General features: G+C 32.8%; 2 protein-coding genes across 3 annotated transcripts; both read left to right on the top strand.

Annotated features, from left to right (window-relative positions):
- The first annotated feature begins 2,088 nt into the window (after window positions 1-2,088).
- Window positions 2,089-7,076, top strand: LOC125215085 (probable sulfate transporter 3.3). Its single transcript, XM_048116396.1, has 11 exons — window positions 2,089-2,551; window positions 3,103-3,310; window positions 3,476-3,647; window positions 4,498-4,563; window positions 5,258-5,371; window positions 5,493-5,609; window positions 5,695-5,821; window positions 5,905-6,191; window positions 6,279-6,469; window positions 6,547-6,712; window positions 6,796-7,076. Exons 1-11 carry the CDS (start codon window positions 2,215-2,217, stop codon window positions 6,952-6,954), a joined length of 1,944 nt encoding a protein of 647 aa, XP_047972353.1. The 5' UTR covers window positions 2,089-2,214; the 3' UTR covers window positions 6,955-7,076.
- Window positions 7,077-8,204: 1,128 nt separating this feature from the next.
- Window positions 8,205-10,390, top strand: LOC125211871 (nudix hydrolase 25-like). 2 transcript variants are annotated; one of them, XM_048111817.1, is made up of 5 exons: window positions 8,212-8,372; window positions 8,889-8,939; window positions 9,192-9,284; window positions 9,513-9,607; window positions 9,997-10,390. In XM_048111817.1, exons 1-5 carry the CDS (start codon window positions 8,307-8,309, stop codon window positions 10,208-10,210), a joined length of 519 nt encoding a protein of 172 aa, XP_047967774.1. In that variant the 5' UTR covers window positions 8,212-8,306; the 3' UTR covers window positions 10,211-10,390. The 2 variants fall into 2 exon arrangements, with proteins under 2 accessions (XP_047967775.1, XP_047967774.1); XM_048111818.1 differs by lacking the exon at window positions 9,192-9,284 and having other exon boundaries at window positions 8,205-8,372.
- Window positions 10,391-18,758: the final 8,368 nt, after the last annotated feature.

Here is an 18,758-nt window from a genome sequence, read left to right as displayed (position 1 = left end):
AATAATTCAAAAAATACTACATTTACGAAATTAAAATCACAATACGGAATTAAATTTACGACATATATACGGAAAAAATTCGTTAATTTTATTTAAATAAAAAAAAAAAAATACATTAACTAAAAATAAAAAAAATTACATAATAAAAAAAAATCCGGGCTTCCACACACGAGCCACCGCCCCACTCTACTCCTCACTAATTTATTAAAAAAATACATTCAAAAATGTTAGTATGCCTTGAATCCGTTATAGTTTGCCGCTAGCCGAACGGGGGCCTAGTTGTTGTTGTCCATCGTTAGATGTTGCTCTTGTACAGAAATTTAGAGAGAGAGAAAATCGCGTTTATATAGGTTTTTTTTTTTAAATAAAAAAAAATTGAAAATCGGCGCTGGCCGATCGGCACGCCACAATGGCGGCCAGCGCATCGGCCAGCGAACGCCGATATTTTGGCCGAATTAGCGCTGGCCGACTCCAATGGTTCGGCTAGCCGGTCGCTAGCCGACCATTGGAGATGCTCTTAGTGTGAGCACGAGTTTTAAGAAATGTAAAAAAAAAGTGGGTCGAATAAGTTAGTGGATTATGGGTCCCACTTATATATATATAGTAGTTTTATAATAAAATTAGAATGTGGGGTCTACTTCTCATTTATGATAAAAGTGAAATGTGACTCTTATTGTAGGACGGACCGAAATGACAAAATGTGACACTTAATGTGGGACGGAGGCAGGGACGGAGCCAGGAATTTATATTGGGAGGGGCAAAAATATGCATAGGCAAAATTCAAGTATTTTAGATGAGGCAATTAGTGAGAAATTAAACTATATAAATTTTATATTCTATAAATTATATATATGTGAGGAAAATGGAGGAGGGGCACTTGCCCCTTCTTGATACATGCTGGATCCGTCCCTGGACGGAGGTAGTATATTTTTATGGGACGTACGGTAAAAAAAAAGTGTATGTGTCCATGAAATAATGTCAACATTTTTCATTACACTCATATTCTATTATAAAATAAATATATATTGTATAAAAGTGAGAATCGAATTCCACTAATTTTTTTCATCCACATTCCGTCACATTTATTAAAACATATACTGAATCAAAATAAGACTTTAAATCGTGGACATAATTATTACATACTCCCTCAGTCCCCCCAAAATAGAAACTTTTGAAATGACACAGATTTCAATGCAAAATAGGTAAAGTAAGAGAGAACATGTTAGAAAAGTAATATGTATTTGAGGGAACATCTTTTTTGTTCCACGAACTTTTTTGGTCCACGAACTTTTTAGGTCCGTGAATTTTGATAATATCATTTGAGGTTCGTCAACTATGAGTTAATATCATTCGAAAACTTTTTTAATATTTCCAAGATTTTATGGACGAAAATACCCTCAATACCTTGAAGGGTACATACTTTTAATTAACTTATCACATACTCATATTTTTCAACGAATTTTCTAAATATAATTTGACCTTCAATATTATCACTTAATTTTGTGATATGCAAGAAAAGTTTCTTCAGCATTTTATAATTAAAGAATTTTAAAATATTTTTGAGGTATGGATGCTTGTAAAATATCAAAGTCACGGTCAATAGACGATACTTGAATGTTGATATATTATTTAAAAATAATATCAGTATATCAATATTCAAGTATCGTTTATTGACTGCGACATTAATATTTACGAGTATCCATATCTTTAAAATATTTTAAAATTCGTTAATTATAAAAAGTTGAAGAAGAAACTTTTCTTGCATGTCACTTTTAAAAAGTGATAATATTGAAGGTTAAATCATATTTATAAAATTCGTCAAAAATATATAATAAAGATATTTATAAAAAATATGAGTATCTGATAAAGTTTATTAAAATACCCTTCAGGGTATTTTCGTCCAGAAAAACTTGGAAATAGTAAAAAAGTACTTCAAATGATATTAATTCATAGTTGACGGACCTAAAATGATATTTTCAAAGTTCACGGACCTAAAATGATACTTTGACAAAGTTCGTGGACCAAAAAGATCGTTCCCTCTATGTATTTCCTTGTCTATTCCCTCTCTATATAGAAGCGAAGCATGCAGTGTCCTGACACAGAGTCACAGTTCTCATCCATGCAAATTGTAGAAAAGAAAACTCTCTCTCTTCATTGTATTAACATAGCCAAGTTGGGCGGGTAATTTTGTACACTAGCTAATATTAAACCAACATGGAACCAAACCCCTCTTCCATCGAAATCCCCATGGCCACGGAGCTCCACCGCGTGGCGCCGCCGCCCCCGCGCACCACCCTCGACAAGGTGAAGGGCCGCCTCAAGGAGACCTTCTTCTCCGACGACCCTCTCCGCCGATTCAAGGGCCAGTCCTCCCGGAATCAGCTCATCCTCGGCGCCCAATACGTCTTCCCCATCCTCGAGTGGGCCCCCAAGTACAGCCTCGGCCTACTCAAATCCGACGTCGTCTCCGGCCTCACCATCGCCAGCCTCGCCATCCCCCAGGGCATCAGCTACGCCAAGCTCGCCAATCTCCCCCCGATCGTTGGACTCTGTCAGTACTTTCTTCCTCCTTTCTTTCTTTAAAGTCGAGTTTCTTTAAAGTCGAGTCGGAAAATACCATGAATTATTTAAAAAAAGGTATCTGGCGAATGTTATTTGCACTATTTTTAGACATTTTTGCACCAGATGGCAAAAATGTCCAAAAATAGTGAAAAGTACAACAAATGTAATAAAGTTCTTCATCATATACCTTTGGTGCTATTAATTTCTACTTGGTATTCCAAATATGCAAGTGACATTCACCATATACTGCTTTTTGGTAGTTCACTCTTTCTAATTTTGTAATAATCTGATGTGACTATTGGAAATTACAATTTTACCCCTAGTTAAAATTACAATTGTTGGACTTTTGCAGTACTTTACTCCTTTCTTTAGAGTTGAGTCGGAAAATGCCATAATTTCTCATTTAGTACTCTAGTTTGATTCTTCAAAATTATAATTTTACCTTTGGTTAAAGTAATTAAAATAAAAAAGGCTTCATTCCTCTCTTGTGTATGCATGCATTAATGAATTTTTCGGGTTTGGATTGGATACGTTTTGTAGATTCAAGCTTTGTGCCGCCATTGATATATGCTGTACTCGGGAGCTCAAGGGATCTTGCGGTGGGCCCGGTTTCGATTGCTTCGTTGATCATGGGAGATATGTTGAGAAGAGAAGTCTCACCATCTCAAGACCCCATTTTGTTTCTTCAGCTTGCATTCTCTTCCACCTTTTTTGCTGGACTCTTTCAAGCATCTTTGGGATTTTTAAGGTTGGATTGATTCATGTCTTCTTCAACTACAACATTAAATTCAACTACATGAATAAGTGCAGCTCAGTCATTAATTATTCGGTTCCTGATGAAAGAAACAGACAGTAATAATGACTCGTAAATAAATAAATTCAATTAAATGACATTTGTTTTGTTTTTATGCAGGCTTGGATTTATCATCGATTTTCTATCGAAAGCAACTCTGATTGGATTTATGGCGGGAGCTGCCATTATAGTCTCCCTTCAGCAGCTCAAGAGCCTTCTTGGAATCAAGAATTTCACCAAGAAAATGGGCATAGTTCCTGTCATGAGCTCTGTGTTTCACAACATACATGAGGTTAACATTTTTCTGAAAATTATTATGCAAGAAAAATAATCAATTAAACTTTTATTTTGTATATAATTTACTCCCTCCGTCCCACAAAGATTGTCCCATTTTTCCATTTCCGTCTGTCCCACAAAGTTTGTTCCATTTCACTTTTACCATTTTTTGTAGTGGACCCCATATTCCATCAACTCATTCATACTCACATTTTATTATAAAACTAATACTTTAAAAGTAGGACCTACATCCCACCAACTTTTTCAACTCACTTTTCATTACATTTCTTAAAACCCGTGTCGGGTCAAAGTGAGACTATCTTTTTGGGAGGGAAGGAGTACTAGATTATAAGAAAAAATATTTGGTTTAAAGTTAGAATAGATTGATTGAGTGATCAAAGTCATCGTCAGTCAATGTTGCCATGCCTATAAAAGTTGATATGTTTTCCTTTATATACTAATAAACAAATGTAACAAAACAAATTCAAGGGTGTAAGGAAAATTTTGCACATGTTGGCACGTCATTTTGTCTCAAATAATTTTTGCTCCCGAGATTTAATAAATTGTGCTATTCAATAAGTTAAATAGATGCAGAATAAAGTAGATAAGTGAGTAAAGAATATAGTAATAAATAAATGAAGAGGTAGATGATAAAATAAGATAATAAAGTGTGTTAATTTTTTTAGAAAATGACTGAACTAGATTGAGACGATCAGAAGATGAATACGACTCAATAGCACGATGGGGCTAAGAGAGAGATTTGTATTATTTTTTTTTGGTAAAGAAAGCATGCTAAACCTGAAGATTTGTATCATTTTCTTACCACTAGTTTTAACTCATTTTTGTGGTTTTGATTTTGGTTGCAGTGGTCATGGCAAACTATATTAATGGGATTTTGCTTCCTAGTTTTGCTGCTTATGGCAAGACATATTGTGAGTATTAAAACTCTTCTTTTCTCTCTCTCCATTATGAGTTTTTTTATCTTCTTCTTGTGACTTTGGATAATATATTAAAGAGGGTGGATGATGTGGTAACTGATATAAAAATAATGAATTTTCGTAGATTAGATGTGAGTGTAAAAAAAGAAGACATGTCAAAAGGTGTAGACCTCTAATTTTGGACTATATCTAGCTTTAGAAATCGCTTTTTTCAGATATAATTGTAGCTCATTTGTCCAAGCAATGAAGGCCACTAAATAAGTTAGGAATATATATTTGTTTTTATCACTTGTTGTTTTGTAGCTAGTCTAGTCTAATAGGAGTACTATTTTCTAGTCTAATAAAGTGAGCAAACCTACAAAACTGAATTATCTTTAATCAATCATTGTAGACAGTGATCACCTAGTACAGAAAATATTTAATGTTGATTTAGTAAAATACTCCCTAATTTATTTGGTGCTAACCCCTAATTTATTCTTGAAATGTATGGAATTTTAAAATTATAGGAATAATTAAATTATGAAATTTGATCAAATCATGATTAGTCCCGCAAGAAATATTAAATTATAAAGTTTTAATTTTTATTTCAATTGTCACATTGATCAGAATTTGATCAATTTTTTCGTGATATAAATGACTTTTCTCTGTAAATTAGACAATATGTGATGGTCATTAATTAATTATGCAGAGCATGAGGAAACCAAAACTATTTTGGGTGTCAGCTGGAGCCCCTCTAGTCTCTGTAATAATTGCAACATTGCTTGTTTTTGCAATGAAAGCTCAAAATCATGGCATCACTATAGTAAGTATTCATCCACATTTCATATTTTATTCAAATAAAAATCTCGAATTCGCGGTATAGGTTTAGTTCAAGTGACTTATTATACGTTTCTTGTTACACGAATAAATTGTTTATCTGGTAGATTGGGAAGCTCCAGGAAGGGCTCAATCCACCTTCGTGGAACATGTTGCGTTTGCACGGTAGCTACTTGCCCCTCGTGGCAAAAACCGGCCTTGTCACAGGCATCATATCACTCACAGTAAGTGCCATGTTGTTATAATTAGTATAACTTATGACTTCCAATATTAAAAATCAAATCTTGAAATGGGAATGTGTGAAAACAGGAAGGAATTGCAGTTGGGAGAACTTTTGCTGCATTGAAGAATTACCAAGTGGATGGAAACAAGGAAATGATTGCTATTGGATTGATGAACATAGTTGGCTCCTCCACTTCTTGCTATGTCACAACTGGTAATTCAATTAAATTCAATTACACCAATTTAGTTCAATCATCTTCAAATTGTACTAATTCACCAATCCAACATTTCCAATAGGTGCATTTTCGAGATCAGCAGTGAACCACAACGCGGGCTGCAAGAGCGCGGTGTCTAACATAGTCATGGCAGTGACAGTGATGGTGACACTCCTCTTCCTCATGCCACTCTTCCAGTACACTCCTAATGTCATCTTGGGGGCCATCATCGTCACGGCTGTCATAGGCCTAATAGACGTCCCGGCTGCCTGTGAGATATGGAGGATCGACAAATTCGACTTCCTAGTCATGCTCTGTGCCTTCTTTGGTGTCCTCTTCATCTCAGTTGAGCAAGGCCTTGCCATAGCAGTTACTACTCAACTCTCTCACAATCATCATATAATTTTGTGAAAATTAACCAAATTTACAAAAAAAAAGTAACATATGTATGTTTAGGTTGGATTGTCTATCTTCAAGATTCTGATGCAGATCACAAGGCCTAAAACAATGATGCTGGGGAACATACCGGGCACGGATATATACCGTGATCTCCAGCATTACAGAGAGGCTGTCAACGTCCCCGGCTTCTTGATTCTCAGCATTGATGCTCCTATAAATTTTGCCAACACAACTTACCTTAAAGAAAGGTTGCTTTTTTTAACTCAAATTCAAATCATCAAACATTTCATGACAAAACACATCACATTTCACCATCATTTCTCAGGGTCACAAGATGGATTCAAGACTATGAAGCAGAAAATGATGACTCCAAAAACAAATCCCAACTCAAATATGTGATTCTTGATTTGTCAGCTGTGAGTGCATTAGACACAAATGGGGTCTCATTTTTCAAGGATTTGAGGATGGCATTGGACAAGAAAAACTTGGAGGTGAGCAACATTTTTTGTGTTCATTGAAATTTGAGATGATTTAGTATAATTTGTGTGTAACTTTTGCTTCTTTTTGTTCACAGCTTGTGTTGGTGAATCCATTAGGGGAGGTGATGGAGAAACTCCAGAGATCCGACGAGGCGAAAGAGTTGACAAGGCCTGATGGTCTGTTCTTGACAGTTGGGGAAGCAGTAGGTTCCCTTCTTTTATCAACCAAGAGCAATTCATCCAATTGTGTATGATTTTATCATGAATCTTGAGAGGCCAATGCATTATAAATCTCTTCCTTTCTCTGTTTTTCAATGTAGCATTTATGTTGTCATCTTCTCTTATTGAAGGCAGAATTCCACAGCCAATTTGTCAATAGTTGGGCCCTTTACCTATCTATAAATGTTAATGAATATTAAAAAGATTACTCTTTTAATTACATCATAGTACAAAATAAAAAGATTCACCTTTAATTTACACATAATGTTTCATGCTAGTAAAATGTTTTGATACATGGGCTAAGCCCAAATTAGGTTGGGCCCAAATTCAGTCCCTTGGAAAAGGTATTTTCATATTTCATGGGAATTTTTTGAATTAGAAGATAAATATTTCAATATCTTTATGAGAAATAATCTTAAAAACATACTGATGTTCAATTCAAAATTGGGTTCTACTTGTATGGAGATTATATTATAAAAATAGTGGAGCTTTATATCAAAAAAATGTCAAAGGGGAAAATAGATGACTTTTCAGATATGGCACCTGAAGAAGACTATCATAACTTGTTACTTTTATACATTTCTATTAAACAAAAAAATTACTAGTAACCTTATCATAAGTAATTAATACTAATAAATTACAATGCAACTGAACAGAAATTCCATCAGTATAAAGATTCTTCATTCCATTAACTTTTCAAATGTCAACGCCACCCTTTTCCCCCACCACCACTTTTCACCTTTATTTATTCTTCCACTTCCAACCAAATCTTTAAATATACCAATCCATTCAACGGCAACTTGCAATTTTAATTAGAGTATTGGATTTTTATTTTTTTAATCCTTTCATTTTTCATCACAATTTTATGTTGATATTCAATTTCTATAAAACCCATAGGAAATATGAGATTCCCACCAAACAATTTATAGTATTAAAATAAAAAAATATTATATGTAAAAAGTGACCATAAATAAGAATCATAGTATCAATTCTTTGAGGGGAAACGGCTCTTGAAATTTAATATTAACAGTGGAAATGAATGGTTGAAAATCAGCAATTATGAAGTAGACATTAATGAATTAGAGATAGGATAAGATTAGATTATTCATCATCGTATCTTTCTTCCACTAAATAATTAGCAATAATAATATTGAAGTTAATTAATTAAATAAAAAACTTTCAAGAATTGGATGCGCACGAAAAAGTCTCTCTGATCTCAACGCACTCCACGTCATCATCAGCTCATTCTTACACATTCAAAACAGTGGAAAAGAGGGTGTTTGACTTTCTGCTAAAGTGATATTCTGATAGTGATCTGTATTTTTCCAGAGATTCTCTCTCTCAAATTTGGAGACACAGGTGAAATTCAGCTAAGGAGAGAGAAACAATGGAGGGTCTGCCCTCTGGCTATCGCCCTAACGTTGGAGTTTGTCTCATCAATGATGATAATATGGTAAGTAGAAAAGGGATAAAGAAGAAAAACACAATCTTTGTTGCTGTCATGGGAAAAAAATGTGTTCTTGATTTAGTTTTGGTGTTGGTGTTGGTGTTTGTGCAGTTTTTGAGTGATTTGATAATGGGTGGTTGGTTTTCAGTTTGTTTTGTTGTTTCATGTCATCAAAATGCAATCTTTTTATCCTGTTTGATTAGGAATAATGAGGGTATGGAGAGATTTCATGTGATTTTCATTTGATAGCTCAAAAGATGAAATAGTTTTCAATGGTTGGAAGCTCCTTTGCTAACAATTTGATGGAAAAATTGTTTCTTTTTTGTGGTTGTGATAATTTCTGAAGTTGTTTGATTTATCCCAAAACCCTCTAATAGTTGGGGTTTTATATGCTTTTTGGAGTATTTTCTTTCTCTTTTTCTTGATTTTTATTTAGGCCCATGTTTAATAGGAAATCCCCTTTTAACATTTTGTAAATATAAACTCAAATTGATATCTAAATGTCTGTCTAATTATTTGCAGGTGTTTGTGGCTTCTAGACTTAATGTTCCAGGAGCATGGCAGATGCCTCAGGTAAAGCCACAGTTAGTTTGAACTTTGAAATAGAGCATTATTTGTGACTATTTTTGTTTTTTCACTTAAATTTCAATTTGAAGATAGTTGCTATAATATTCCACTGAGAGCGTCTGCTTGCTTCTGTTTGTTGAGCTTGCTTGTGTGGAAGGTTCTGGTAGTCGATTTATATGACTAAAATCTCTTCGAATACATTGATTTTTTATCTGAATATGCATTGTCAAGTGAAGAATTTGTGCATAACTTTCATAGGGTGGTATTGAAGAAGGAGAGGAACCGAGGTCTGCAGCGATAAGAGAATTGAGGGAAGAAACTGGAGTCGTGTCTGCTGAAGTAGTAGACGAGGTTTGTTAGAGTCGATGTCATGTTACTGGGATGTTTGCTTGGTTTATTGAATGTTTCTGCAAGTTTTTTTTCCAAGTTGTGAGTTGGAGGCCTATTAGTAGCGTGTCTTTCGTTCATTCTCAATATGCGATAACTATTGAAGAAACGAGCTACTGATGCTAATTCTTGGCTTAAAAAGTGTGAACAAGTTTGTTGCTCGTTTCTCAAGTCTTGTGAATGAATCATCAGGTTCCAGAATGGCTGACGTATGACTTCCCTCCGGCTGTAAAGTCAAAAGTGAATCGACTCTGGGGTGGAGAATGGCACGGACAGGCACAAAAATGGTAAGTTCATGGCTCGTTGCATTTGGTTAACATGTTTAGTATCTTCCAATTTGTTCATTTCTGGTTTTGTGTTGTTCAAATGCTGAAGAGTCGATTTTGAGATGGTTTGATCTACTTAAACAAGCACTTCTCGTTTACATTTCACGCGCCACCAAACAAGAAATCTTGATTTTCTGAGTTCTTATTGATGCAAAACGGCCTAGGCTATATTTAGTTATGTGGTGTCACTAATGAGATGTCTCTCTGCACGAAAAAAGTTACCTCGTCTCGTTGCAAATTTGGAGCACTAGCGTGCGACTGAATGATATGTTATCACTATGGTGATATAGTGTACATCCTCACCAATGACTTAGTTGATAAAAGTTACCTCGTCTCGTTGTAACGAACAGGTTTCTGATGAGATTCACAGCAGAAGAGAGTGAGATCAATTTAGCAAATGGTGAAACAGATCCAGAATTCTCAGAATGGAAATGGGCTACACCCGAAGACGTCGTTGAGCAGGCAGTCGACTACAAGAGGCCGACGTACGAGGAAGTCGTGAAACATTTCCAGCCTTATTTCGCTGCTGGAAAAGCTACAAAATGCTACTCAAGTAAATGGTGAAAATTACACCTACACTAGTCTGTTTTTTGGCTTATTTTTCTTGTGGTGATTGTTGTTGTTGTTGTTTGTCTTCAACTTTGCTGTAATTATTACAGCATGGACTCATTGTAAATGTATATGGGGCTTCAACTTCCAGATTAGGCTGCTGTTTGGTTTCTAATAAAAATGATTCCTCAATAATCTATTGTTTTTATATGTTTCATATAATTAGATCTATGCTCCAAGTGCTACATTGGTTTCTCCCTTATTTCTCCCTTATTTCTCCCTAACTCAACATTTCATTTTTACATCATTATTTTTTATATTATTTAATTTTCCCTACAAATGTATTTAATAAATAGACTAATAATGAACAATTCATCGTTGTATTAATCATTGGAAAATATAATACAACGAGAAAAAAAAAACTACAAATAAAAAACGCAAATAAACAAAGATTTAAAAAAAAAAATTAGGCTGCTGTTTGGTTTCTAATAAAAATGATTCCTCAATAATCTATTGTTTTTATATGTTTCATATAATTAGATCTATGCTCTCTACTTGTGTTTTCCTGTGCTTCAAAATGGAATTTTTGTTAGTGGGTTACTATCAAAAAGTCTCCATTGGCCAACCCAAAAATTTAATTAGTTAGTATAACTAATCTATTCAATTATGAAAGAGCATTCTTAACTCATACCTCAAACCAGGCCATAATTTTGTCACATCATTATTTTCTTCAAATTCTGCGTCGATATACCACTCTATTAATTCCACACCACCACTTGATTTTTGTAGTTCGTGCTTTTTATCATCCAATTTCAATTTTATTTTTTTAATTATCATTATTTATATAATTAAAATAACTAACTCAAAATTACATTAATTTAAATGTCAAATACTATTACATAGTTAATGTTATCTAAAATTACATTATTTAAATAGATATCCCTATCTATTCTTTATGAAGTAGTAATAATCCAATTAACGCATTTGATTAAAATTAAAATCATTTTCATACTCCGTTCCAAGTTAGTTAAGTCGTATTCTTTTTTTGGATTGTCCCAAGACAGTTGAATTATTTGCTTTTATGGCAAAAAATTTATCATTTCTCATACTTTATTCTCTGTTCATTTCTTTTCATTTCTTTTAATTGTTCATCTCTTACTTTACTCTGTTCACTTTAACTTTAAAACATCAAATTCTTAAATTTCATGCAAAAAAAAAAAATGTTCCTACTACATTGGGACAAGCGAGTAAGTAGTTTATAAATGTCAATTATTATTATTAAAAGATGGTTTTATTGTAAAAAAATATTGTTGCAGTTTATCACTATAACGCTCGCTCTGGATACAGCGGACCTCTCTCCAAGTCCGGATTCACATATGTCCACCGTGGCCTTGACCTCTCTCCCGTAACGCACAGACCGAATCGAACCCTTACATTCCCAGTAGGACACCAATTTTTTTTATGAGTTAGTGAGGCTAGTTTATTAAAGAACTAGTTTTCCACCCGCGCGATGCGCGGTTCCATGTATATATAAGTATTTTTAACTGAAAAAAGTTCTTTAATTCCATATAAAGTAGGTGGAGAATAAAATAAGAGATAGAATTACTAAAGAGGAAAATGACTCATTTATAGTGGGACATCCCGCCCAAAAAGAGAATATGATTCGCTTATCTTAAGACGAATGGAGTATGTTACTTTGAAACACATTAATTTTGGACATCCCGCCCAAAATTCATATTTTTTTATCCTTTATAAATTGATTTGCAGCTTTATGTACTCCATTGGTTGACATCCATTTATCATCATCATTCATATTTTTTATGAGCTATATATAAATGTAGTTTCTTTAAAATAATTTTATTGACTAATGGTTTAAGAAATATAAATGCAATTTTGAAAAAACAATTAAAAAAAATCATTATAAGTTTCTTGCTAATCTATAATTTATAATATATCTATATGTGATCTATAATTTATAATCTATAATCTATGAACATGTAAAGCAACAGTTATTTTCGGAGAAAGTTTTGGGAGGAAATCAAAAAGACTTTCCGCCAATTTGCAAAAAAGAATTGTATGATTATTTTCAATTGTATTTTAACTGCATTTGTATTTCTTAAAACCATTAATATGAAGTATGTAGAATTGAAAATTATGCAAAAATGTATTGAACCATGTGTTTTAATCTTTTTATGTCATTAACCAATGGTTTATTTCTATCTCACATGTTAAAAAATCTATAAGGATTGGCTCAATGTATACATTTGCCTTTTATTTAGGTTTTGTGCAAAACTTCTTAAAGAAGCTATATAATTAATGTAACTTTTGGACTTTTTTATTATCTTTGATTGATTGTAAATCATTCAATCAATCAAGCTTTTATTTCGTATAATGGACAATTTACTTTTTGCATCATATATGTATAAGAGAATCCTAGAGAATGATTATAATATTTTAAGATATGCTTTATGTCCATCAACTCAACTATACCTTTTTTATGATTTATTAGTGACTATTCAACCACACCATTATATATTTATTTTTATTATTTTTTTTATAATAATATTATTACATGAAATATTTATCATTGAATTGATAAAAAAAATACCATAAATAATAAACTAAAAATTATAAAATAAATAATAAACAACATAATAATTGAAATGCGAAATTGAAAATACATTATTGGTCCTCAAAACATACTATGAAAATTAGTAATAGTAATTGTGAACAACAAATAAAACTACAACCAGAGAAGAAGGATTATATGGGGAGAATAGAGGTGTATTTTTTTTTAATAAGAAAAATATAGCAAATGCGGTCTCTATTTATAGAAGATGAAAAATTATAAATTTTGGTATAATTTTTATTATTGTTTAATATAATAAATAAAAGATAAATGGAAATTTAGAAAAGTATTTATCAAGAGATTGTGCCATTTGTTATATTGATTTATTGATTTATTTATTGATTATTGGTTTATGGAGTAGCATCTTGTTAATCACATCAGTAACACATCTTCATATTTTGTATGTGTATTGTTCAATAACAACCTATCATGTCATGCATCTTAAATTAAATTTCTATAATACATGCTAAAAGATTTATACAATTTACTCAAAAAAATTCCTAAAACTGAGTAGGAAAACAAAAATTCTCACAACTTTGACTTTTATATATGTATATATATAGATGGATGTATAGAGTACATCAGCTCTTGATTCATCATTCTGGAATTTCAGAATAAAAAGCACATATATTATTCTGAGAACGGGGAGTATATGCTTATATTTTCATGTACTGAATGATTTATGGTAAATTGATATATAGTGCATGCTAATATTTTAGAACTATATATTTTATTCTGAAGTACTTATGCAACAAATTCATGATTACTAATGCAATCACATCATTGAGAACGGGGAGTATATGCTTATATTTTCATGTACTGAATGATTTATGGTAAATTGATATATAGTGCATGCTAATATTTTAGAACTATATATTTTATTCTGAAGTACTTATGCAACAAATTCATGATTACTAATGCAATCACATCATTGAGAATAAAAAGCACATATATTATTCTGAGAACGGGGAGTATATACTTATATTTTCATGTACTGAATGATTTATGGTAAATTGATATATAGTGCATGCTAATATTTTAGAACTATATATTTTATTCTGAAGTACTTATGCAACAAATTCATGATTACTAATGCAATCACATCATTGAGTAACTTTTGGGAAAATAAATATGATATGATTGCATGCATCATGCAAAATCTAAATTTGTATTGATCGATACATGCAAACATATTAAATTTGAGACTATAAAATTTATTAATGAGTAACAGCAAATGCAAAGTAAGTTTTCAATACACATGCTTATAAATTCAAATTAATAATCATTAAATAAACCAAATTTATGAATATTAAAATAAGTATATCTGAATTTATGAATAGAAATTTTGACAATAGAAAATGTGACTAACTTGTATCATTTACTAAAATAATATTTTTTTTCCCAAAAACTTGTCGATCAGCATTTAATGCATTTGGGGATTGATAAGTAATTACACCTTACAAAAACATCATTCACTAATTAATGTTCCTGCTCTCAAATCAAATCATCTTTCAATAAAGCTAAATAAATATTCCATTCCATATAGTATAATTTATTTTATCAATGAAAAGTTGAAAATCAGTCAATCAGTAATTAATGCAATTGATGGCACAAAACACTTAATTTTCTTTTCAATCTACTCAATATATAAATCTCAACACGGGTAAGTGGATATAATATGATTAGTTCATTCAGTTGTGATATATATACAAATTCTGAAATAGAATTTCATAGCAGGCTAGCAGCAGATTATACTACTCATTGAATAAATCATATTTTTCTTCTACAGACTGCTGGCTTAAAGACAACTGTGTAAATGATGCTCTTCTTTTCGATCATGTGAATGATGCCAAGAAGATTTATGTGAGAACAAACTATCTGGAAAACTCCGAAGAATATAAATTGTTAATATAGGATATAATATCATTTTTATACTGTAGGTAGGATGAAATATGTAAGTGGAGTAATAGATAGGAAAAAAAAAGTAAAAGCAAGACAATAAATAAATTAACTAATAATATAATAATCAAACAAAAAATAAAACAGAAGAAATTTAGATAATATGAGATTTAAGTAAACAAACCAGTTCATATTGCTTTTCCTGTCATTCGTATCATTTAACCTACAATACCTGCAAAAGCATAAAAATGATTAGTTTTATAAATCGGAAGCAAAAGTAGATAGTAGAAGATTCATGATTGCAAAACCAGTTTACAGAGCTTTTCATTTCTCATGGCGATCAATTCCACTGCAAAATAATCAAACATAAATACGATCAGTAGATCAACCATAAACAAAAAGATATTTAGAGATAAGAAAGATGACACTAACCTCTTCATGTGATGAATTCACCTGCAATATATGCCCAAAAAATTACAGTAGATCAACAATAGAAATAAAGATGGTTTAGAGAGAAGAAAATTAATGCTAACCTCTTATGCCGATAAATTCACTTGCAATATTTATAAAAATATAATTGTTCAATAGCTCAATAATAAAAAGAAAGAAGATTTAGAGAGAAGGAAATAATCGGTAGAAAAAAGATGAAAGAGAAGAAAAATGATTGTGTATGAATCTGTGTCTATGCAAGTGGTTTATATATAGAAAAACATGCGGGGTTATTTTCAATTTTTTTTATCTCAAAAAATGGTTTTGGCTCTCAAAAAACCTTGCATTAGAGAGGATCCCAATTTGAGAATTCCCACCAAAGCTCAACATGACAAGAGTTTCTTTATGTAAGAACGATTTGATTGATTGTTAGTATAGAGGCTAATCAACTTTGCTTTTTTTCAGAGTTCATGCCATTAGCTGTTGGATTCAGCATGTAAAAGAAAAAAATATTTATCAACCAATGAGATTGTGTCATTTATTACATTAATTTATTCATTGATCATTGATTTTATGGAGTAACATCTTATTACTCATTTCAATCACACCCTTCACATGCATCTATCATATCATACATCTTATAATAAATTTCTATAATATATACTAAAAGACTTATATAATATAGTCAAAAAATATTTCATGAAACTGAGTGGGAAAATGGATTGTTTGATATTTCGCTTTTATGTATGTATAGATAGGGCTTTATTATAAAGAAATGACAAAATAAATTAAAACAAATAAATAAAAGTCATAAGTTGCAATATAAAATACAAATAATCTTGGAATAATTTAAATTTTGGGAATTAGAGAACATTTCATTCTCATCATCCATGGTGAATAAATTCTTTAAAAAAAAGAGAAATTATAATATAGAAGAAAGATTATACGTAGAGAAAAATAGATATATTTTTTTAATAGAACTATAGCAAATGTGATCTCAATTTGTAGAGGATGAAAAAATATGAATTTTGGTATAATTTTTATATATATTTAATTTAATATATAAAAGATATTTGAATAATAAATAAAATATTTATTGACTAATGAGATTATAACAAATGACATAATCCCATTGGTCAATAAAAAAAATTGAGAGAGACCACTTGATCTTGCTTTATCCAATGGATAAAAAGAGTGTGATTTGACAAATTGACATCTTTTATTCTCTATATCAAATCAGTCATATATTAATAGTGTATATTATATGCTGATACAATTTTATAATATAGTTATCAATATTTTATGAAAGTGGGCGGGAAAATTTCCTTGCCATGTACTCTGGCTTTATATATTTATATAGATATATAGATTATATAGATATATAGATGTAACAAAATGCTATCATTGGAAATACTACTTAGTACGTACTATCTTACGTAGGAGTAGAACTCTTTTTTTTCTCTCGAGCTGTATTTACTAGTAAAACTTTTAACATTTTTTCTAGAAAGTTGTACTAGTATTCCCTCCGTTCCACTTTAGGAGTTCTGGTTTATCATTTTTGGATGTCTCATTTTAAGAGTATCGCTTAGAATACTCCATAAATGGTATTAGGCCCAACATTTTACTATTCTTTTTCTACTCATATCTTATTATAAAACTAATATAGAAAAGTAAGACCCATATTCCACTATTTTTTCATCAACTTTCTTTTATAGTATTTTTTAAAATCTGTGCCGAACTCAATCGGGACTCCTAAAATGAGACGGAGGGAGTAATATTTATTGAGAGAAGTAAAGTGGAGTGCTATTAGTGGTAATAATTTAAGGACATGTCGTCTCAAGACAGTAAATTTGTAAAAATTAAAGTGAAAAAATGAAGAGTCAGCGAGAGCCACCACCGCCACCGCCGCATGCAGCTGCAAGCACCGGCGCCCACGGCCGCGCACTTGAAAACCTGAAATCGCTAGTGCTGAAATGCGCCATCGCTTCATCTCCATCTAAATCGCTCTCCCTCCAACACACCATCTTGATCAACAAGTTCTTTCAAGAATCAGTCCCCACAACAATCCACACTCCTGATCACCCCACTTATCAATGGGTACTACTAATTTGCTTCCCCATTTTCTACAAATCTTGTTTCAATCATGCATTTTGAACATATACTTATGATGATGATTAATTGATTATGATGTTACTATGAATTAATTGCATATTTGCATGTACAGTTTTTTTTATGTATTTTTTGGTAATTGCAACATGAAATTATGTGTAGATGATTGAGGATGCAATAAGGAAGTTGAAAGAGGAAGGGGGTTGTTGTGATGAGGGGGGAATAAGTAGGTTTATTTTGAAGGAACATAGGGATTTGCCTTGGGCTCATGATGCTGTCCTTAACCACCATTTGAATAGGCTTTCTATAAATGGCACCATTACTAAGACCTATAATGGTTGGTACTCCATTGGCCCCCCTAAGCCCGGCCCCGGCCCCCGCCCTCACCCCGGGCAGAGGATTACTCGTACGACCAGCCTTAGCCCCACCGCTAGTTCTAGTCCAACGTGTGCTTCTAGTGACACTTCCGACTCTAGCTGGAGTTCGGAACTCAAGAGGAGAGCAACGAACAAGTGTAATCGTGGGAAAAGGAGCCAAGGAAGTATAGCTCGTCCCAAGTTGAAACGGGGTGGAGAACGTGCTTGTGCTCGGGGACGTGGCAGGGGCAGGGGAAGGGGTCGCGGGTGTGATGATCGTTGCAAGGAGGATGTGATGGGAGAGGCGTGTGTTGGCCGAGTGGAAGGTGATTTGCGCGTGGATGATATGCCAATGGTCGATATAATATGTCTATCGACAGATGATGAGGAGACGGGTCAAACTGAACAAGTCCCTCATGCACAAGAAAGTCAAGATTGTGTGATTCTTGCGAATCGAGAGGATCTAATTGTGCGAGTGGAAGGTGATGATGCGTGTATGGATGGTACGCCAACGGTAGAAATACTATGTCTAATGACAGATGGTGAGGAAACTGATCAAAGGAAGCAAAGGATTCAGCCACTGGAACAGAATATGGGAGATGATTGTTTTACCCGTGGAACTATTCCTTCATCGCGCGGGAGCAAAAAAGTTAGGCAACCGAGGGGAAACATCCAGTCAGGGCAGACTCGGAGGGGAAGGGGAAGGCCTCGTAAAATAGAAACACAGCATGTAAATCGGGTGGCACGAGAAGACGAAGACAGTATGGATGCGCTCATCGATGAAACGAGGCCAAGACGTACTAGAAACAAGTCCATTAACGTTGCGGATGGATCTAAACCATCGAAGGCTAGGCCTGCTCGGGGGAGGAAGAAAGTGAGTGCTCTTGTGTGAAGCATGTTACAGTAAGTTGCAATGATGACTTTGTACTTAGCTTCATTTCATATTTTGTTGGTGATGACTGAAGTTGAAGCCACTCATACTTGGATCACTTTTGGCTATCTAGAGACTCGAGTATGTTTATGTGATTATATCCATTTTGATGTTATAACAAATTAACAATGTAATTCATAATATATGGTAAATTGGTAATGAGGGCTTCTACTACTTTTATCTTTCTACTTCTTTTAGAGGGCCAAAGGA

The sequence above is a fragment of the Salvia hispanica genome, chromosome 3 (genome assembly GCF_023119035.1).
Source record: "Salvia hispanica cultivar TCC Black 2014 chromosome 3, UniMelb_Shisp_WGS_1.0, whole genome shotgun sequence".
Taxonomy (NCBI): Eukaryota; Viridiplantae; Streptophyta; class Magnoliopsida; order Lamiales; family Lamiaceae; genus Salvia; species Salvia hispanica.
The sequence above is the reverse complement of the archived record's forward strand: the minus strand, read 5'-3'. Positions and strand labels throughout refer to the sequence as shown.

What these genes read in the sequence shown, in the direction of transcription:
- LOC125211871 (XM_048111817.1), top strand. Translation starts at nt 8,307, where the DNA reads ATGGAGGGTCTGCCCTCTGGCTATCGCCCTAACGTTGGAGTTTGTCTC. An exon ending in CTGCTGAAGTAGTAGACGAG is followed by an intron (nt 9,285 to 9,512) that starts GTTTGTTAGAGT and finishes ATGAATCATCAG; the next exon opens with GTTCCAGAATGGCTGACGTA. An exon ending in CACGGACAGGCACAAAAATG is followed by an intron (nt 9,608 to 9,996) that starts GTAAGTTCATGG and finishes TGTAACGAACAG; the next exon opens with GTTTCTGATGAGATTCACAG.
- LOC125215085 (XM_048116396.1), top strand. Translation starts at nt 2,215, where the DNA reads ATGGAACCAAACCCCTCTTCCATCGAAATCCCCATGGCCACGGAGCTC. An exon ending in AAAATCATGGCATCACTATA is followed by an intron (nt 5,372 to 5,492) that starts GTAAGTATTCAT and finishes TTTATCTGGTAG; the next exon opens with ATTGGGAAGCTCCAGGAAGG. An exon ending in TGGACAAGAAAAACTTGGAG is followed by an intron (nt 6,713 to 6,795) that starts GTGAGCAACATT and finishes TTTTGTTCACAG; the next exon opens with CTTGTGTTGGTGAATCCATT.